Source organism: Leuciscus leuciscus (genome assembly GCF_965113295.1).
Source record: "Leuciscus leuciscus genome assembly, chromosome: 9".
Taxonomy (NCBI): Eukaryota; Metazoa; Chordata; class Actinopteri; order Cypriniformes; family Leuciscidae; genus Leuciscus; species Leuciscus leuciscus.
Window position 1 is genome coordinate 25,638,429 of NC_138733.1, and position 22,110 is coordinate 25,660,538.

A 22,110-nucleotide genomic window follows, 5' to 3' on the forward strand; every position below is an offset into this window, starting at 1 on the left:
AAATTATAAAGACACTGAAGATCAAAAGTTTTTTATTTTTTTTGCCAGTTGTGGAACAGCAAACAACCTTGCTTTTTGACAGTGACTTGACAAGTTCCACGATTATGTCAATTTTGGTGGCCCCATGACTGCATTACAGACACAATTAAAACAATGTTTTTATATGTGTTTGATCCATTGTTTTCTTACATAAAATTAAACTAGCATTAAACTCAACAAACTCTGGTAAATTACTTTATATATTTTTTGTTAGAATAAAATAATTTTTGGAATAAGCTGTAAGTATCAAGAAGTGACAAGTAACAGGTGATAATAAAAAGATTAATCTTTAAAACTTAACATTGTAAAGAGGTATATACTGTACATATGCTGCAAATGAGAATAAAAAACAAGTTTGACGTCTACTTAGTGTGAATGGTCTTGCTGACTATAAACTACCAATATATTTTAAGCAAACACTGTCCAAAAAAAAATGAACACTCATTTCCATATGTTTTTAATTAAATGCAGTCACATTACAAACAATGAACATGACAATAGTCATTTCCAACATATAGTATGACAAATATTTAACAAATATTGACTACAACAAATAGAAAAATGAAATATACAGCATAATATAAAATAATAATACAAGTAAAGAAAGAAAGACTGATATAAACAGAAAAGGGAGCAGATCATCATACAAATAGCGTAAAAGCTTCACGTTTTGCTTTACTATGTTTCAACCCAAGTAGTAACTCAACATCATTTTTCATATCTATCTGAAATAACAAAAAGCTGACTCATTTCCATCTTTAATATACTCATAAAATATATCTATGTTAGCACGGAACGAAGCTCGCCCCGGAACTCAGGCGCGCGTTCTGATTGGTCGAGACAACTGCTCTTCCGTTGACGACACTGCGCTTATTGGCGGGATGTGTTAAACCAGCATTATGCACGCGCAGAATAAACAGATCCCTTCCGAAGACTTCAGGGTATAAAACATCTTCAATCGGCGATGAAGAAGACATTTCCAGGAATATCGACAAGTCAAAAGTTTCAAAAAGCTTTTATTTGTGTCAGCACGTTCATTCACGGTCGTAAGTTACAGAACTTCCAGTTCTGTTTCCTGTTGATTGTAGCTAACGTTAGTTCAGATAGCGTTGTAAACATAGTGAAATATGGATGACATAGAAGAACTGCTGCTTTCAATGACAAACTGTTACTTGAGAACTACGTAATATAAAAGGCAGAGACACTGATGCTAGAGATACATGTTACGTTCAATTACGTTTTTAAGTTTGTTTCTTTGTTTATTTGTAGGTCCAGTGACAATATTATTGTGCTTGGTTCAGATTTAACCCCATCATACTCATGGCAGCATGTTTGAAAGTTTCTATCATCAAATTGACAAAGGTAGACACTTCAATAATATGAATACTAAAAATGTATAATATATTATAATGATTATTATATTATTATGATTATTACTAGTGTTATATAACTATAGTCTTATTATTATTATTATTAATAATAAATTATTGACTCTGGTTTATTGTGAATTAAGAGCTTGGACCCCTTAATCCAGACTGGTTTGAGGAGTTGACTGCAAAAGCTTCCAGAGATGAAGGACGTCCTGACAGTTCGAAAGCTGAGCAGGAGGAGGACACTGTCAAATCACCAGAGACATCAGCCCTGGCCAGTCAGCTGTATTCTACACCCAAAATATTTAAGCAACAACACTTTCAGTCCCCTGATTCCATTCCTAATGAAGAGTCACCTTATGAAGGTATGTATCAAAATTGCAGTGTTATGTATGACGTATGTGTATATAAAGGACATAGTCATGGGTGTCAGAAGCAAAAAAAAATGTGGGTGGGTGGACTAATCCTCCAGATTTTTATTTAATGGAGTAGATTAGGGGTGTTCCCGAAAGCCAAATACCTTATCTAAAATCTTTATGCAATAATGAGTGAAGTGAATGAGTGAGAGTAAAAATGAAATGAGCACAAATATCTGTCTATGCGTGCATCTCTCTGAAATCAGAGCTTGGCAAGAGTAATACCAACTGTTATTCAAGTTATAACAGTTAAAGGAGCTGTATGTAAGATTGTGGCCAAAACTGGTACTGCAATCACTTTCAAATTACTGTAGAGTGGTGTATCCCCTCCCCCTCCCCCCTGACTCGAGGTTGCCAGATAGGCTGCAGGATCCAGCAGGAACGTAGGCTGCTACGTAGCTGTGGTAACTAGAGCAGAGCTGGCAACCCCGATGCCGAAACACTACTGACTTCGTGATTGGTAGATAGGTGGAGGGTGGCGCTTCAGGCCAAAACACAAGATGACAACATCAACATCAGTTGAGGGCTGCAACTTCACTTTTTAAATGACAATATCCTGGTACTACTGTTGTCAGTGATATAAGTATTTGAAATGAACATGATTTCTTAATGTCTAGTGACATATAAATTATTTAAGCCTTGTACAATATGATAGGCTACTCGAATGAATGGAATAGGCACAGCACGATCACAAATCAAACAGCATGTTAATTTGCCGTCTCTGCGCGTCTCCGTCTCTCAGCAACCAAACCAGCTCTAATAACCTGTATAATCAACTAAGATTCATATACATTAATAAACTATCCCGCCTTCCAAGTAAAAGAGCCAATCGCTGATTGGTCGATCTGTTAGAATCTCCGGTTCCCATAGGAACCTGAGACTTGCACTAGGACAGCACATGCGCATTGGCTCGTCTAGCCTGAAAAGTAAGGGTTTGGTGGAAATTAACGCTGTAGCTAAAACGCAGAATGGAGTTTAATTTATTAGGACTGACGGCGCTCTGAAAAGTGAACAGACATATGCGCTGAATTAGAGACTGTAAAAGTGAGTGAGTCCAATATCATTGGTCTTAAAATATGGGTGGGTCTTGTCCCACCCAGAGCCATAGAGAGAGAGAGTTGCGACAACGGAAGTTCAAAATGCTTAGTTGTCACGTGATTCGCGTAGATCTCAGATAGTTCCAGGAAGTGCTACGGCGCCAATTCAAATCGATGGAGTTAGAGAGCAGAACTGTGATTTTTGGTAGTTTGTAGTCAATAAATGAATTGATTTACAATATTTATATAATACACTGATATGTGAAAGTAGTATGTGCATGCAGTTACAGCAATGCTTTTTTTAAAAGATAAAAATCTGCTAGTATTTAATGTTTATTGTGGTCAACCAGCGTTGCCTGCCTTTAACATATTTCTGGCTAACGTTACCTTGGTTAAAGACCGTGTTGCAGTTGTTTTGAAGTATTTTTGTTCTTAAACTAGAATGTTATTTAAAGGTATCACGTAATGTTCACTATGGTTTCACAAGGACAGAGACTTGCAGATAACTGGTGATTGTCTTTAAAAAAATCCATTGCAAACAAGTAAAATGTAGAATTTAATTAAGTGAAATTTCATTAATCTTAATGTTTACAATGCACTCCATGCACTTATTACTATATAAATTAATACATATTACATTTTCAAACAAAACATGATTCTACACACACACACACACACACACATTATTTCATTAGTGTCCATGTGCATTATTTCCTTTTAACATAATTTGATAAATGCATGACCTACATCACTTTAATCTATAAAACCTATAGTTTAAATTAATTTTTTGTACATTTAAATAATACATATTTTACCTTTTGTTATCTTAAACAAAGCTAATATATATATATATATATATACATATACAGAGAGGAGAAAATATGCTCAAGTCAGCAGGAGCGATCTAAATACAACTAAAGATTTTGTGCTAAATTGTGCACTAATCATACTTGGGTGCATCTGCACTTTTCACAAAGACCAACACTGGGAAGTTTAATGTTTATTAAAAATAAGGAGCAAGGAAAGTCTTGTAAAATCCAAGGAGCTGAGACTGAAGGTGAGAGTACAGCGTCAGTGCAGGGAGTCTTCAGGATCCACTAGATCCCCTTTGTGCTTCTTGTGTTGAAAGAGAAAGGAGACAAAAACGGGACAAATTATATACAGTAGTAGTATATATTACATGTTGTGGTATTTAGTATTATTCCCCATTTAGTCTAGTGTGATTTGTTTTTTAAAATGGCTTGCTGCTTTTAAGCATTGTTTTTAATCTCACGAATAAACTTCCATTTCCCTTTCCCATCAATCCAAAAATCAGCTGAGCTGAAACATAATATAGACAGGTAGTCAACAGAAACACAATGTCTAAAAATCTCCACCCATACGTTTTTGTTACTCAAATATGCAATCTAAAATAAGGATTTTTTTATTGCACATTTAATGAGGAATGAAACGGATATTCTGATTTTATCACTTCCACCTATCACTATCACACTCCCTAATGTTATATTTAACCCCTGTTTAGAAGCCTTTCCCTCTTATTACACAACAAAGGATAAAAAAATTTTATTAATAGAACGGTTTTAACCATTAATAGGCTGTTCGTGGTTTGTTATGCGCTACTAACTTTATCCAATGACCTATCTTTTATCTGATAACGTCCCCTAAAACTACTAATTTAGAGAGCAATAATCAACTAGCATGCTTTAATACACAAGTTAATTTGATTCAGATGTACTGATAATATACAATCTTATTCTTTAAACATCTTACCTTTTAAAAGTGCATCACAAACGGTCTGTTCTACCGCGCTGCTGCTACTTCCGGGAACTTTTGAGAGGCTCCACGAGCCGCCATTGCTGTAAAAAAAACGTTCCATTGGAGTCAATGGAGTTGTCGCAACTCTCTCTCTATATGGCTCTGGTCCCACCCATATACAATGGTTCTGACGTCCATGGACATAGTCATGTACTGTACAATTGTTTTCTTTCCACCCAGTGACTAATGCAGACTTAACAGCTTTTCCTTGGTCAGAATCGAGCCCTTGTTTGTTTGGCTCAGCCAAAGACAGGTAATTATGTTTATGAGTTCTATGAACTTTATGTAAAATATGAAAGTCAAGAAGAAGGTTAATGTAAGTTTCTCTCCTTTCCTTTATGGTCACAGATTTGATAGATCCTGTGAAAAACCTAGAGATTGCTTTGGTAAGAAAGTTTTAGATTATCTTCCCTCTTTTATTTAAAAGTTTTAAAAAAAGTCATATTTGTTAATGATTTCCATATGTGATATTACAGGCCTTCTGGAGACACCAAAAAGGTCTTTGGTAAGTCAACACAAAATCACAAACCTGGTCATATCATATTTACTTTCTTAATTCATGTTATTGGTCATGCTTTTTTGCTCGATTCATCCATGGCATGCATGTTTATCTAATAAAAAAAAAAAAGCCTTTCATCAAAATGTTAAAACTTTCATTTTGGCTGGTTCACCAAGCCCTCTTTTTTATTATTTTTTTTTACATTTCTTTCAAACCCTCCTCTTCAACCACCCATTTCAGGAACGTGTCACATTACAAAAAAAAACAAAAAAAAACTGGTTGCGAACACAGTTTCACGTTGACTTCAGAAGGCATTCTAGCCATGAATCATGATGTTGAGTTTGATCTCTTCCAGGCACGTTCAGCAAAGCTGATATCTGAGAGCCTTGGGGCACAAATCAACCCTGACTTATCTTGGACCAGCTCCTTTAACACACCATCTTCTTTGACTCCTACCGTGATATTGCGTATGTATGAATATTTTTATGCTTTCTCTTTAGTAATGAAGAATGTATGGTTTACAATTAAAAACACTAGATCATAATGTTGAATTTCTCCACATTATCTCCACACTGTTAATAATAACTTTGTATTAATACTTACTGTTGAATATGTTTCACCTTTATTAGGCTTCAACAAGAAGATGAGCTCGCACACATAATAGTAGAAGATTTCTTACCAAAAATACATTATTTAGAGTCCAAATGCAAAGGCAAAACTTTTTCGTCATCAGTGAAGTGATATCGTCTACTGTTATGTGTTTGAGCTTCTCTTCTTGTTGAACTTTGATATGTTTTTGAGCTTACGCACCAAAGTATCTACCAACGTTTTCAGTATTTGCCGCAGATGTTTTACAGCTTCTCGGCTGTTTTAGACCTTTATTAGGCTGTCAGGGATAATATTAAATTATTTCAAGAGTCCTACATTAGAATGATATAATTGGCAACAATATATATTTTGAAGTAAGTTAAAACTTTTTATATATATTGATCAAATGACGAGTGAAAAAGTCATCAATGCTTCAGATACTTTGAAAGATTTTAAAGATAAAATTCTGTCACACAAATTTTATTTGACAACTGGTGTTACAACCAGGTCAAATCTTGTATGGTATGTTAGATATATTGACACTATATCGTAATTGTGATTTGAAGAAATATGTTACAATTACACCCTGGTCTCCTGATCAGGTATGAGTTACTCCGCATGAGCTATTCTTCTTTTGCTTTAGCAAAAACAGAGGATCGCGGTCCTTCATCAAGTGGCCTCAAAGACAAGGAAGCAATTGTAAGTGCAAATCTGTAGTTCTGTACATAATTAAAGAATAATACTGTATATACTGTATGTATGTAATGTTTTTCTGCATTCTATGGCTGTAATTGTGTTTTTGGTTTTTTGGATTATGGTTCCTAATATTCTGAGATTCTGCTTTCACCAACATAGAATTACCTGATGGCTTGTTTTCATTCTCTTCACACTAGTTTGTACGGAAACTGTTCCCATCTCTTTCAAAAGTCTCTGCAAGCACTGCATCATTAAATGATACAACATTAAAACAAGATGGTGAGTGAGACACTGTATATTTGAAATTATTGTTTTTTATTGTGAAATACATACAAATACCAGTAACTCTGATTAGAAAATAATTGGGATTATTTTGTACTTTTCTCTTCAATGATAGCGAAAAATGACACTATTCTGGTTGATGACTTGGGAGAAAATCCTGTTTGCTCTCCAAATACATCTCTTGATACAAGTGGTCTGTGGAAGCAGACGGTTCCCAACGCTATAGAGGATGGGGATGTCCGGAACACAGTGCAGAATGTTCTTGATGGTGCTGAGGATGCGTTATCAATATTCTTCAGCAACAGTACTTCAACTCTGCGGAGAATCAAAAACAAAGAGAGGATCAGAAGGAGAATATCCGATTCTTCAAAGGATGTCAAATCGCTTGTTCTAACTACAGACCCAGAAGAGATATTAAAGACTGATGTAGAAAAAAAAAGCCCAAACAAAAATAAAGATATCATTCAATGGACCCCACTAAGTTTATCAGAATCTATACTGAACGGAGGCTGTTCGGGGGCGTCTTTGATAAACAATCACAACACTGTAGCATCCAGTGAAACTAATGGTTGTACTGTTTTCAACTGCACTGGAGAAAGTAGCCAAACTTTTTCACAGAGTGTAAGACTCAGATCTTATCCAGAAGAAGCTGAGCGTCAGAAGACTTTGTTAGACAAATCACCTGCTTTCATGCTCACTAGAAAGTCCAGGAAGTTTGTGTATCAAGTGCCAAGTTCCGATTTGTCAAAGACTGTAATTGAGCACAAAGCAGCTCTACAAGTATGTTCGGACCATACTGTCAAAGGTAAGAATTTTCTTGTATTAAATTCTCTTACAAATATTGTGTGTGTACATATTTTTTAACAGCTTTTTCACTTTGCATTTTACAGAAAATTCCTCCGTTGAAAAGGAGTCTAGTGACCTTAACAAATCCAGATTCGCCAGTGAATATGCAATCAATAATCAGACACAGCCACAAGCCGTCGAACCTACAGAACCCCATGATTTCGACCACGGATTGGATATGACACAGCTTTCCAAAGCATTTGCAGAGGATTTCACACAAGAAATAAGGCCTGGATTGCTGATTGACGTGCCTGTGAAGAGTGACCAAAATAGCCAAGTGCAACCTAAAGCTGAGTTTGAGGAGAACAAAGTTGGCAATCACAATGACATCTCTAATTTAGCAGAAATGTCTGTCAACTCCCCAAACAAGTCAACGGTCATGCTCACAACTTTTGATATCAGTCATGACAGTGGTTGCCCCACCACCTTTTCAGATTTGGATGGTACGACAGCCTCATGTGCAGACATCAAGGAGTTGTGTCCTACATTTCAAACTGCAAACAACAAGGCCATTTCCGTACCAAGTGAGGCTGTAATGAAGGCCAAAGCATCATTGGATGAAGCTGCAGGGGACTGTTTGAGCATTACTTTATATCAAACAACTCCAAAACATTATCAAACAATTGAAACATTGTGCAAATCAGTTTCAGGAAGCACTAATGCAACCAGATCTCCTGTAGGACAGTTCATCTTCCCTAGCCATGCATCAATAACGTGTGTTAGTGATGCGCCAAAAAGTGACAGTCCAAAGAGCTTTAAAATTAATATTTCAAGTTACTCTTCACCACAGTCAAATGAATCTGATTATAAAATGGGTTCAAAGAGGAATAGTACAGCTTTAGATGTTAGTCTTCAAACAGAGACTCTTTCGAAAGAGAAATTGTGGAGAGATTCATCAAAGTGCATTAATCAAAAACTGGATTTCAAAAGAAGTGCTGAAAGACAGACTGTGTCAAACATTAACAGCACACACAAACCCACTGCAGTGGACTCCAGCCGGGATGATGTTGAGAAGAATGGCACTTTGACAGCTTCTCAAAAGGCTGATGTTACAGAATTGTGCAATCTTTTGGAGGAAGCAAATAGTCAACATGAATTTACCCAGTTCAAACCGACAAATCTTGGCTCTGAGAACAACACCACTACAGAGAGAGAGTGGGATCCTGACATAGTCAACGGCATCGACTTTGATGATAGTTTTAACTGTGATTTTGTGAAAGGAAAGCATCCAGTCAAGAAAGACGCTTCTTCTGTAAACAGTTCTAATCATATTCAAATTGTAGATGCTGCCAAATTATGCACCATGTCTAAGGAAACACGGAATGGTACTGTGCCTTTGTCAGTGACTGACAATTCTTTAGTTGATGGATTGAAGAATGTGCGGTCTAATTTTACTGATAATACTCAGTTCCACTGCCTTGGTTTTAAAACTGCTGAAGGGAAACTTATAAGCATCTCAGAAAAGAGTTTAAACAAAGCAAAGAATTTTTTTGAAGAGGATGATCAAGAAGTCGAGGTGGATTTTGGAGTAATAAAATCTGAGTATTCTGAAACAAAACTTTCAGCCAATACTTCTGACAGTATAAGCACAGAAAATAAAACCCACAATGTAAAAAATTTACATTTCGGCTGTGTAAATGTAAATGCAGCTTATAAAGAGATAAATCAGCAAGTGGCAGGAAATGCAGGAATGGAGCAGAATTGTTTAGATGAAAAAACAGATGTTGTTTGTGTTGACTCAAATAGTCATTTTGGATTTATTACATCTAAGAGAGCGAAGCTGAAAGTGTCTGAAAAGGCGCTTTTGCAAGCAAGAAAACTTAACGATGTTGACAGCTTGGAGTCGCAAACTTACGTACTCGCTCTCCACGCTTCTGGAAAACACGATGCCTCTATGTCAACGACTAGCCTTCAGAAAACAAAAGCTGTTTCTTGGAGTGAAAATATAAAAATGATTCAGCCAGACTCAGTGGTGGTAAATCAAATATCTGATGTTCCGGATATTCCTTCCTTCAGCAGTGAGAATGTCTTCCAAGAACAGAAATCTAGCAATGATGCTAAAGAAGTTTGTGCAAATATATTTCCCTCAGAAACTTTTGTGCCTCAGTCAGGGCAAGGCTATGGTTTTCAGACCGCCAGTGGGAAAGGAGTTTCCGTTTCAGCCAGCGCCCTTAAGAAGGCAAAGGGCATATTCAAAGACTGTGATTCAAATATTAACAGCTTGGAATCTGCAAATATGGAGGAAAAGAATGACAAACTAGTTGAAATCATTGAACAAACAAATGCATCCATTTCAAATTGTAAAAGTGTTTCATTTTCAAATGTGGCTAAGGCCAAAACTCTTCTCAGGGACACTGATCTGATTAATGACTTCTCATTGCAGTCCTCTTTGGACCAGCAACACCCTCTGGAAAAAGTATGTGAGAAAAAAGGCATTCAGAATGAATTGTCTAAGTTGCTTCCTCTTAACGGTAACTGTGGTTTCAGTACAGCCAGTGGTAAGAAGGTGTCCATCTCAGCTGGAGCAATACAGAGAGCTAAGGATGTATTTTCTGAGTCAGTTGATGGTATCTCATGTGCTAATATTTCTCCAAAGACAAAGAAGGTTGTCGATAACCAAACAGACTATATTTCCTCAAGAGAACACAAACGATTCTGTACAGCAGGTGGGATGAATGTGGCTGTCTCTGCTACTGGGCTACAAAGGGCAAAGTATCTCTTCAGAGATTGTGAAGAGGAGAGTTTATCATCCAATGATCTTCAGCACCAACACTGTAAAGATTTCAGCAATGTCTCAGAAAAGACACTGATTAAGGTAAAACCGGCATTTGCAGGTTCCAGTGACGTCCCTTTCAGCCATGAGCCTCAAACTGGGAATTCTTCAGGAAAAACGGTAGGATTCACTACAGCAGGTGGAAAGAAGGTGGCCATTTCTGCCACTGCACTTCAGAGGGCCAAGAGTCTGTTTAACGATTGTGAAGAGGAGGTAGCTTCTGTGAGTCTTCAGCACCAAGCCTGTAAAGGTTTCAGCACTGCCAGTCGCAAAGATGTTACTGTCTCTGAAAATGCACTGAGGGAGGTTAGAGCGGCATTTGCAGGTTGTGAGGATGCCTCGTTCAGTCATGAGCCCAAAAATTCTTCAGGAAACAATGTAGGATTCTCTACAGCAGGTGGGAAGAAGGTGGCCATCTCTGCCAATGCACTTCAGAAAGCCAAGAGTCTCTTTAACAATTGTGAAGAGGAGAATTTAGCTTCTGGGAGTGTTCAGCACCAAGGCTGTAAAGGTTTCAGCACTGCCAGTGGCAAAGATGTTACTGTCTCTGAAAATGCACTGAGGGAGGTTAGAGCGGCATTTGCAGGTTGTGAGGATGCCTCGTACAGTCATGAGCCTAAAAATTCTTCAGGAAACAATGTAGGATTCTCTACAGCAGGTGGGAAGAAGGTGGCCATCTCTGCTACTGCACTTCACAGGGCCAAAAGTGTCTTTAAAGTTTGTGAAGAGGAAAATGTCGCATCTGTGGAACTTTTATCAGAAAAAGTCCTGCCTCAGACTAAGAGTTCTCATAGAAAAAGTGAGGACATTGTGGATGAAATTGAACAACTAAAAAAGAAAAACTGTGGTTTCAGCACTGCTAGTGGTAAAGGTGTGTCTGTATCAAAAGTTGCCCTTGAGGAAGCTTCTAAATTATTCAGAGACTGTGATGCCCAAGTTACGGCTACTGATAACCAACTGCTACAGAGTGATTTCTCAAAACGCTGTACTCAACATATAGAGAGACGTACCGAAACCACTCTACATCCTTTGCCATCTAAAGTAACTCAGAATATACCTGCACAACTAGACTTGAACTCTTTGGATTTTAACAGTTGCACAGACACCCAGCAGGAGTACTTTGAGCAGGAAGCGATGGCTTGCACTGAAGCTTTACTGGCAGATGATGACCTGAATGAATCGGCCAAGTTGGTGATGTCAGAGGGCACTGATTACCAAAAAAGTCTATCTATTTATGATCGACAGACACAGGGGTCTTTTGACCAGAACAGGAGGAGAAAACGTCAGTTTGATTCCTGCAGTACAGCAAGTATGGCTCTGTTTTATTTTGTAAGGGCAACTGTGTGAATCAATACATTTGATATTTTAACCTCTCATTATGTTAAATACTTTGTTTAGATTCAGGGCAGCCTCCTTTGAAAAGACAACTTCTCTCTGAATTTGATCAGACTTTAGATGCAAAATCCTCTCGCCTCAAACCACTAAAAAGCTGTCCGAATGGTTTGTTTGTTTGTTTTGTTTTTTGTTTTGATGGTTCTTTATCATAAAATAAACATAAGTAATATATCTATCTAACTTGTTTATCTTATTCATGAATTCCCTTTTACAGGAACTCTAAAAGACAGACGTGTCTTCAAATATAATGTCCTCCTCAAGCCGAATGTCACTGCTCCGGATTGGTAGGTTGTATGTTTTACTGGTTTCAAGAGTTAGGAATCCAGCATTTAATATCACAAGACATCTTTAATTCTTACAAATTATCTTTTATATATGCAGGCATCATGTGGGCGAAAAGTCAAATGACCTCGAAAAACATTGTTCTACTATGTCTGTCCAAAACAGACGCAACTCGGATACAAAAGGAGTGGTATTTTTGCCCCCTATTCAGGAGGTTATGATGACTGGTACATCAAACTGTCAAAATGTCTCTAAAGTGTCCAGTGGTTTTATGCCACCTTTCAAGAAGGAAAACAACGAAAAAACTGATCATAGCAATCAGATGGACCAAAAGATGAAGGCTTCTACATCACATAGTGACAGTGACCTTCATGAGGGTTTTAAGCCTAGATCAACCACTTCAGTGGAAAGCGTAATGAAAATCATGAACACTGAAGAGAAAGGTATCCATTTACTGTCTCTTCTAATTTTATTTTATTTTATATATATCTCAAAATACGTGTTTCATAATCTTAGGGTATTTGTATGGCAGTGTCCAAAACAGATGTAGAGATAGAAATTAATAATTTGAATACAGCAATACTTTTTTTCGTGTGATGTTAATAGACACTGAGGCATGGCAGGAGACCTTGGACCTAGCCAGAGATATGCAAGACATGAGGCTAAGAAAGAAGAAAAGGCAGACTATTCGTCCTCTACCTGGCAGCCTTTACCTTGCTAAGACTTCTGGTGTCCCCAGAATAGGTCTGAGATTTGCAGTTGGATGCAAATGTCCTAGTCAATACACAAAGGAAGAGGTAAATTTTTTTTATACCTTTTTGCTAATTATTTGACTGTTTTTGAGGCATTGAAAAATTACACTTTGTGTACTAATTTGTCTCTCTCCATCTTAGCTTTATCACCATGGTGTGCATCAGAATGTCTCAAAAATAACCAGCGAAAATGCTGAATCATTCCGATTTGACTGTAATGACTTCTTCAAACGTGAGCTTCTCATTGAGTCTGGTGCTGTCCAGCTGGCAGATGGAGGCTGGTTGGTTCCAGACAGTAAGAGTACTGTGGGCAAAGACGAATTTTATAGGTAAACATATTACATGCTGATGCATATGGTGCATTTAACACTATCAATACAAATAATAGTTTGTGGTCTTGTGGTAATAACAGCACAATGAGATCTACATACTGAAAGGCACTGTTATCTTGCACAACAACATTGTTCATTGAAGTAGTTTGTGTACCATTTTGTACTTTTATTTGTCAGTGCATTGTGTGACACCCCTGGTGTTGACCCCAAACTGATCAGTGATGCCTGGGTGTTCAACCACTACCGATGGATTGTATGGAAACGGGCCTCCATGGAAAGAACCTTTCCAGTTTTGATGGGTAGCCTGTGTTTGACTCCAGAGCAAGTACTTCTGCAGCTGAAATTCAGGTATTGAATCTTAGTAAAGCTCATATTTTTGAACCCCAAAATGAAACCATTGTAACTGTTTAATATTTGCACTTAGATATGATGTGGAGGTGGATCACAGTCAGAGATCTGCTCTTAGGAGGATCATGGAGAGGGACGACACTCCAGCTAAGACATTAGTGCTTTGTGTATGTGGTGTTGCTAAAACTTGTCAAAATTCAGAGAAGCCAGAGAAAGATGATAAATCTCCCAATGCAAAGATGGAGTCCTGTGTGATCTGGCTCACAGACGGCTGGTACGCCATCAAAGGCATGTTGGACCCTCCACTCTCTGCCATGCTGAACAAGGACCGTCTCCGAATCGGTGATAAGATTGTTACTAGTGGAGCAGAGTTGGTTGGTTCCCAAGAAGCCTGTTCTCCACTGGAAGCTCCTGAATCTCTGATGTTAAAGGTAAAGTTTGAGTTCAACAACGATGATCCATGTGATATAAATCCTGTCAGACTTTGTTTGATTTGTCATTTTTTTTAATTTCAGATTTCAGCCAACAGCACAAGACGAGCTCGATGGGACACTAAGTTGGGGTACTATCGTGACCCTCGGCCTATCAGGCTCCAGCTATCCTCATTGTATCCTGCTGGAGGTGTTGTGAGCTGTGTGAACATTGTGGTGTTGAGAAGTTACCCTACTCAGGTCTGCTCCAACTCAACAGTTCTGAATGAGACATTATCATCTGTAAAGGTTGAGTGCATAATTTTGCTTACGTATCAAACAATTGACTGACTTTCTCATCAAACAGTGGATGGAGAAGAAGCCCAACGGTGTCTTTATGTTTCGCAACGATCGTGCCGAAGAGCGAGAGGCCAGAAAACACAGCAACTCAAAGCAAAAATCCATGGATCTCGTTATTTCTAAAATACAGACCCAGTTCGAAAAAGAAATGGAAGGTAGGGTTTCATTATATTTACTTTAATTTTTAGACATTAAACTTGTATGTAAGGACTTTTGATGAGTGTTTTTCCTCCATGTATAAGGTAATAAGAAAGTTCGAAGGCAAAGGAGGACATTTAGTCGACATGAGATTGAAGCTCTGCAGGATGGGGAAGAGTTGCATGAGGCAATGGAACAGGATCCTGCTGTTGAGGTGAAGTTTGGTTAATTTTGATGCATTATACCTATGCATATTTTTTTTTGCCATTAGGAAGTAAATAAACAAAGAAACAACAAATAAATTGCCATTGTGTCAAACCATGTACCAACATGGATCCTTTTAATAAAAGATAATTTATTTAACTCTATACGCTATTTGAGTAGACCCATGTAAGTGAGAGGCAGATGGAGGCGGTGAGTAAGTACAGACGCTGTCTAGGGGAAAGAAGTCAGGCGGAGCTGCAGGAGCGTGTGCATAAGGCTGTAATGGAAGCCCAAGAGGCTGAGGGTGGGTGTCCCAATCGAGATGTCACTCCTGTTTGGAAGCTCAGCATCACCGACGCCAATGACCTGCAGAACGACCGTGGTGAGCCAAATGGATATCTTTACTCTTTGGTTAGATGTTGCAGTAGCCATTTTAACCTGTTATGGCTGGGTGCCATACATTTCCTAGTTTACATGCTGAATATCTGGCGCCCGTCGCGGGACTTGTATGGCTTGCTAAGAGAGGGCCACAGTTACAGGGCGTATCACCTCGCCACATCTGAGGGGAAGAAACGCTCAGGCATTGCTCACATACAACTCACTGCCACCAAGAAAACCCTCTTTCAGGATATTGAGGTAAACTAAGTGTAGAACAACTTTGTTCTTACCACAGGCTGATTACCGTCTCTTTAATTATTACATTTTAAATGGTCTTACAAAAAATCTGTTTGAGCCAGGTGTCTCCGGAATGGTTGCATCAGCATTTCCGTGCTCGAGAGTGCGTACGCTTCAGAGAACTTCAAAACTCTCAATTCAGCTCTCCTTGTGGGGAGGTAGACATTGTGGGATATATTATCTCCATAGTGGGCAAACAAGGTTAGTTTCCTCAAACTATGTTTCATCAATCCTTAATATTTTCAGACACATTTTGACTGTTTAAATGTCTTTTCAGGAAATTGCCCGATACTGCATCTTGTGGATGAGAACTTTGATCTGGTCTCTGTGAGAACCTACAGTAGTCTGGAGCAGTTGGCTGTAGAAGAGCTGGTAAAGCCGCGAGCACTGATTGCTCTTAGTAATCTTCAGGTGAGACCGCTCTCTGGGCCTGTGCCAAGCCTTTATGCAGGAGAACAAGCACTATTCTCCGTAAACCCCAAGGAATCCCATCTGCAAGAAGCTATGGCCCATCTGAAGACTTTTGTGCAGGTTAATGAATCAGCTTTTAAACTTTCGTATTTAAGTACATGCAAAATCAAAGAGTGATTCCTTGTGTCTTTTATTGTTGCTGATTAGACTTTTTTTTTTTACACAGACTTGTGAGGAGTTTTTCAGCATTGCGGAGGAGAAAGTCTCAGATGTGGTTCCTTCAGGTGTCTTGGATTGTTTTCAGTCTCCAAGAACCCCTAGTGTGCAGTCTTATCCAAAAATTAACGGCAGGGTTAGTATTAATTTCTTTTTATGTGGTGAAGTATTGGTTTTATTAGTGGTGCTTATTAAGGCAAGCTTCACTATAATTATTACTTTGAACCACACCGTTTGTTCTGTAGACATGAAAGCTCCTAAATCTTCAAAAAATGTTGTTGTAACTATTGTCAATTACTAATAAAAAAAAAATATATATTTTATAATTTACATTAACCATGTTATAATTATTATAATATATATATATATATATATATATATATATATATATATATATAATATATTATAATTGTTTTTATTTTATTTTTATTTTTTTACTTTCTATTGATCAAAGAATCCTGATAAAATGTGTTGCGGTTTACACAAAAACAAAATGTTTTCAACATTAATAATACTTTTTTTTAGAAGCAAATCAGCATATTAGAATTATTCTAAAGGATCATGTGACACTGAAGACTGGAGTAATGATGCTATAAACAATTATGCTTTACCTTCACAGGAATAAATTACATTCTTACAAAATCTATTAAAATAGAACGGTTATTTTAAATTTAAATAACACTTTACAATATTGCTGTTTTATCTGTATTGTGATCAAATAAATGCAGCCTTGGTGAGCATAATAGACTTTTAAATCTTTTTAAGTTTTTTTTTTTTAATGGCCAATATTTATAAATGTACTCATGTATGTTCATTAGATGCAAAAAATCTATTATGCCCTGTGTTGAAATTCCCAGGTAACCCCGCATCAGAAAAGCAGCGGTTTCTCGCCTTTCACGCCATTGAATAGAAGAACACCTGTGTCTGCATGTAACAGTGAGGGAAAAGACCCCAAAAACTTGAAAAGAAGACAAGGTTTGGACTACTTATCACGTATCCCGTCCCCTCCACCAATCACCCCCCTGAAAACTAGAGCTTCTCCCTGCGTTAGCAACACCTTTAATCCTCCAAGGAGATCTGTGACTCCTAAACCTCCACAGAATGAGTCACCTCGAGCCTCGCATCCCCCACCGGGAGAGGAGAAGTGGGTGCATGATGAAGAGCTGGTGATGATTGACACCCAGGCGTTACTGGATGGGCTAAGAGAAGGCTGATGGGAAAAGTATGACTCTCCTGGTGAAACACTAAAAGTGAGTTAAGACACAAGAACAAATTCCAGCATTCAAGTGATTGAGAACTATGGGTAATGCAAATATTGTTCACACTGTGTTGGCAGAGAAAGCAAATGGCATGTTTTTGCTTTCTGGTTACCTGGTTTACTGTAGTTCTCTAATTGTAAATGATATGCAAGGTATGCACCTTTTTACAACTGCTGCAATCATTTTTAAAATTCTTTCTTGTACTTGATTGTACTACTAAAGTACTGAAGTTAGTAACGTTCAGTGGAAACAGTATATGTAAAAATGGTTTATATATTTTAATTTTTATTAAAAGATGGAAAGTAATTTCATGCAGAGGTGACATTCATGACATTTGCGAAGACATGCACTATGTTCGAATAAAACAAACCACTGATAATACTGAAAATATTTAACTTATGCACATAACACACAGTTTGTTCTACTGACATGAATAATGCGCAGCTTATTAAGAGGGAGGTGTTATTTTTGTGTATGTGTGCTTTTCAAAGGATTCAGACTTCTTTTTTGTCCTGAATGACTGTGAAACAAAACAAAAAACATTTAAGGAAAGATTTGCACCATACCGTATATTATATTGACTTGATAGTGTGATCTTTGATAGTGATCACCTAGAATGCCCTAGCATCATTGTGACAAATTTTGCATAGGCAACCACTCACTATTTCTTCAGAAAATGTAAATATTGATCTTAAAATTGATTTCACAATCCGTTGTGTAGAAATGTCTTCTATTAATGAACAGCAGGTGGAGCCTTAACACTTGCCCTTTACTAGCCGCAAAGTCTGTTGGAAGATTTTGAAGTCCTATCTGCCATTTTCATATTCAATCTGAAGAAATGAGAATGGAACAAGTAATATGAATATATTTCTTAATAACCACAAAAAAAATTGGCATCATAGATAGCAGTGGGTATGACAAACACAAGTTTGACAATTTTCTTGATCTTCCTGGCAAACTCGCTGGCAGGCTTATTTAACAGACCGCAAAGGCAGACAAAAGGGGGTTTCTTTTACAAACAGAACTGTGTCATATTGAATCATCTCGAATCATAATATTACAATTCCAGACATTTGCTCTAGAGAACATATAGAATGTGGCCACTGACTGGCTCTTCAAATCAGTTTAAGGGTTTTTGAAATTTAAAAGCAACCCCATAATCTATTCACTCGTCAAGGAATGCTTCAGAAAACCACAGACATGCCAGATTTGCAGTCCGCAGTTGCAGTTTGCTGCCATCAGTGGCTTTTAGTTTTACATCTATCATCTCATCATTGGGAATGTGCTGACTCAGCACACATCCAGCTCTATTTTAAGATCTTTGGCCCACAATGATAAAGATAGCTGACACTCCTGTTGTGTAGCAAAGAGACACAGAAGATGATATCTGTTAGTGGTTGACAGAGAATAGAATTATCGTGGTCAAAATTTTTTCCATAAGCCTGGATCTGAAAATAATTGTGGTATAATGAAGTCTAAAGTCTCAGTTTTTTTTTTTTTTTTTTTTTAACTAGAAAACCGGCCTGATATACAGTATTGTAGTTTGTGGTCTGTAAGATATTTTAACCACCACCAAAGCTGCATTTATTTGTTAAAAAAAAATTCGGTTAAACAGTAATATTGTAAAATATTATTCCAATTGAAAATAACAAAACAATTTTTTAATAATTATAATTTTTTAATAGTATAGCTGAATTTTCAGCATCATTACTCCAGTCTTCAGTGTCACATGATCCTTCAGAAACCATTCTAATATGTTCATTTGGTGCTCAGTTATTATCATTTATTATTATTTCAGACAAACTTAAAAATAATATTTTTGGAACATACATATCTTCACTGTCACTTTTGATACGTTTTTTGCTGCACGAGACCATGATGTGGTAAGTTAATATCTGTTTAACATTTGTCATGTTTTCCCACATTTAGTTCTCTCTCCATGTGATAGTCATTATTTTTGTGAACTGCCTCTAGAGTCCTGATGGTCTGCTTTCAGCAGCTGCTCAGAATTGTGTTTCCTATATTTGTTGTGTTGCTGCCATTCGAATTGATGCATATACTGTATGTCCATAATGTCTGGCACTTCTGAATATGTTTATATCCGTTCCATACTGTTTGCCATGGCAAGGATGAATATTACTATTTTAGACGTTTTCATAGCTCTAAATATTAAAGACCCCCTGTGGTGAAAGTCAAGTATGTATGGTGTTTTTAATGTTTTAAGACAAACCATGTGCAAATTGATAAGTCGGCACCATTTCTGAGTATTATACAGTAAACCAAAGACAGAAACTACCTTGTAACCAATCACGTCAATGTGCGCCGTGCTTTAGCATATCATTAACTATGCTTTTAGGCAGGGGAGTCTCAAGAGAAGCCAGGTTATCAAGGTATTCTTCTGTTGATGTGAAAAATTGGGTACATTTAGCAATATAGCAGGTGAATTGTGTATATCTTGTATATTACAAACGAAGTTATGATGAACTATATGCCTTTCTCCACTGACATTCTGAGTTGTTCAAAGCGATTGTAAGGATGCTGATTTTTATAAGGCAAACAGGAACATGGTTTGTGTAACATTAGCAACACATTAGCTGTTTGATAACGTAGTCAAGCAAAAGGCTAATCATATTAATTACCGATAAACATTTAAGAGCGATACCATTGTGCAGTGTTTACCACAGTAAAATTGAGTGGATCAGCTATTCTGAGCTAGTGTGAGTGAGTGGAGGCGGGGCTAATTTGCATATTCAAGGATCCGCATATACTAAATGAAGGGTTTAGAGTTACATTCAAGCTATTTTAAGGAATGGGGAAACAAATCACAGGAAAAAACTTTTAAATATGTAATTTTGGTGATTTAAAGATGATTTTTAAGGGATACAATTATTGACTACACACTGTAAAAAATTTCTAACCTCTCCAAGTCAAAATGTTCTAGTGACTGGTCACATCTAAATTTTTTAATTGGCCCAAGTGCAATTCTTGTTGCAATAGTCTGTTCACATTGGCTCAATGAGAAATAATACGTCAGACTAATTGAAAAATTTAGATGTTATCAGTCACTAGAAATTTTTGACTTGGGGATGTAATTTTTTTTTACTGTGCAGGGGGACTTAAACACATTCTTCAGAAAATGTAAACATTTCTATTAATGTTCTTTAATGGGTCACCCAGCCATTTGTCCCACCCAGAATCAAACCTTTGTGTTTGTAGTCTTGATCTTAACCCATTATACTATCAGGGCCCCATGATCTAAGACTATCAGTACATTTGTACTTTCCGAGAGAGTAGATAAAGTATGGTTTAATTACCACTCTTACAACATAAAACCTAAGACCGTCTTCATCCGCTGTGAGCTTCCCTAATCCACCCTCTTAGCCTGATTCTGGCTGCCCTCTCCCTTGACTCTGCTGAATGAGACCTGATGGAGAGGAGTGGAGTGGACATCTGATAGGCCCATATCCTCTTTGCAATCCCAGCACACTGAACAAATTAAGGGTCCTGTTTAGCCAGATCCCTGAGCTGTGCTTTAGACTAGACTCTTTATCTAATAGTGATTCAGGAACTGTTGTCATGGCTGACTTTTAGCAGCAGCTGTAAACCCACATTAGAAAAAGCTTTAAGTGTTTTAAGCCAAGAAAGAATACAGAAAGTGGCATTCAAATGTAATTTTTAGTGGTGGATTGGCAAATAGCTAGTGGATTCATAAGTGAAGATTTAGTTGAAGAGTTATATTGACATTTAAATCCTCCCGACATTTTTATTTTTATTTTGTGTGGGTTTTTTTAGAAAATAGGTGGATTTTTTTTTTTTTTTTTTTGCATTGTTACAGAATTGTAAAAACTTAACAAATTAGATGATTAATAACTTAAAACAGTGTTGCAAACATTGCTACCATCAATGGTTCTCTTTCACCATACTTTGCTCTTCTCTAATGTATAAATAATTCAAGCTTTGTGCAAACCCATTTTTATTTTCATGTCCACTACACTGGAGCAACAACAACAACTAAATATTCATATTTTAACCATTCAGTACATATGAAATAAGAGTTTAAACACAGTATGTAAACTAGCATTGAATGTTTTGAAAAGAACATGTACTGTAACAATGAGCAATGTAATAAGAATGTAGAAAAAAGGTAAGATGAAGTCTCAACTTGTTTGATTCTTTTTGATAATTGCAGAGGGTGAATGTGTGTGTGTGTGTGTGTGTGTGTGTGTGTGTGTGTGTGTGTGTGTGTGTGTGTGTGTGTGTGTCGCTGTGCATTCACTCATTTCACATCTGCTGTTTTTCACTAGAACTAATAAAAAAACTGAATGACAGTTTATGGTCACAACATTGAAGACAAAATCATTTTAATAATATTAATAATTAATTTGAATAAAACCTAATGTCCAATTTGTTTTTTTACGAATCCCATTCCATGAGCCTGTTCTCTTTCTGTTCATTTGGATTCTTTGGATTGCTTTAATTAAGCCCTGTGATTGGCATTTGGTCAAGCACACATTGATCTTCCTGTTCCATACCATTGACTCTTTGAACTTTCACTCTTAAGTCGTCCTTTCACTCCTCCTCTTTTTATTTAATTTCCATCTCTTCCTCCATAACCCTCCGTCGCACCTCTTCCAGCTGATTTGCAGTGGAAATGAGCTTCACAGGCTTTTGACCTTGTAGACCCACCACCTGAGGTCTGGACTTGCAGAGTGACCCTCAAATTCACCCCGCTGTAAATCTTTTTACGCTCACTTTTTTCAACATTAATCTCATGAACATGCACATGGAGAGAAGGATGTGCAATTTTGTCCAGGATTAGGAGTTTGGGATTTTGTGGCTGGTTTAGTTTAACTATCAGTTTATTTTCCATCCTGAACGAAAGTCCCATTTGATTCACTTACAAGGAAGTATCGTATCGATGGTCCGTGCAGCCAGCGGTGAAAATGATTTGAAGATGCTGGAAGTCA

General features: G+C 37.3%; 1 protein-coding gene across 1 annotated transcript; it reads left to right on the forward strand.

Annotated features, from left to right (window-relative positions):
- Positions 1 to 891: 891 nt before the first annotated feature.
- Positions 892 to 17,665, forward strand: brca2 (BRCA2 DNA repair associated). The gene is made up of 27 exons (XM_082179540.1): positions 892 to 1,085; positions 1,309 to 1,401; positions 1,553 to 1,774; positions 4,858 to 4,930; positions 5,026 to 5,063; positions 5,154 to 5,182; positions 5,532 to 5,643; positions 6,408 to 6,463; positions 6,658 to 6,739; positions 6,858 to 7,547; positions 7,633 to 11,670; positions 11,760 to 11,861; positions 11,971 to 12,040; positions 12,138 to 12,481; positions 12,645 to 12,835; positions 12,932 to 13,119; positions 13,300 to 13,470; positions 13,547 to 13,901; positions 13,986 to 14,141; positions 14,248 to 14,395; positions 14,483 to 14,592; positions 14,763 to 14,964; positions 15,052 to 15,218; positions 15,320 to 15,458; positions 15,535 to 15,788; positions 15,895 to 16,020; positions 16,742 to 17,665. The coding sequence occupies exons 2-27, from the start codon at positions 1,368 to 1,370 to the stop codon at positions 17,096 to 17,098; spliced, it is 8,454 nt and encodes a 2,817-aa protein (XP_082035666.1). The 5' UTR covers positions 892 to 1,085; positions 1,309 to 1,367; the 3' UTR covers positions 17,099 to 17,665.
- The last annotated feature ends 4,445 nt before the right edge of the window (positions 17,666 to 22,110 follow it).

What these genes read in the sequence shown, in the direction of transcription:
- brca2 (XM_082179540.1), top strand. Translation starts at nt 1,368, where the DNA reads ATGTTTGAAAGTTTCTATCATCAAATTGACAAAG. An exon ending in TCAAAGACAAGGAAGCAATT is followed by an intron (nt 6,464 to 6,657) that starts GTAAGTGCAAAT and finishes TCTTCACACTAG; the next exon opens with TTTGTACGGAAACTGTTCCC. An exon ending in TGATTCCTGCAGTACAGCAA is followed by an intron (nt 11,671 to 11,759) that starts GTATGGCTCTGT and finishes TACTTTGTTTAG; the next exon opens with ATTCAGGGCAGCCTCCTTTG.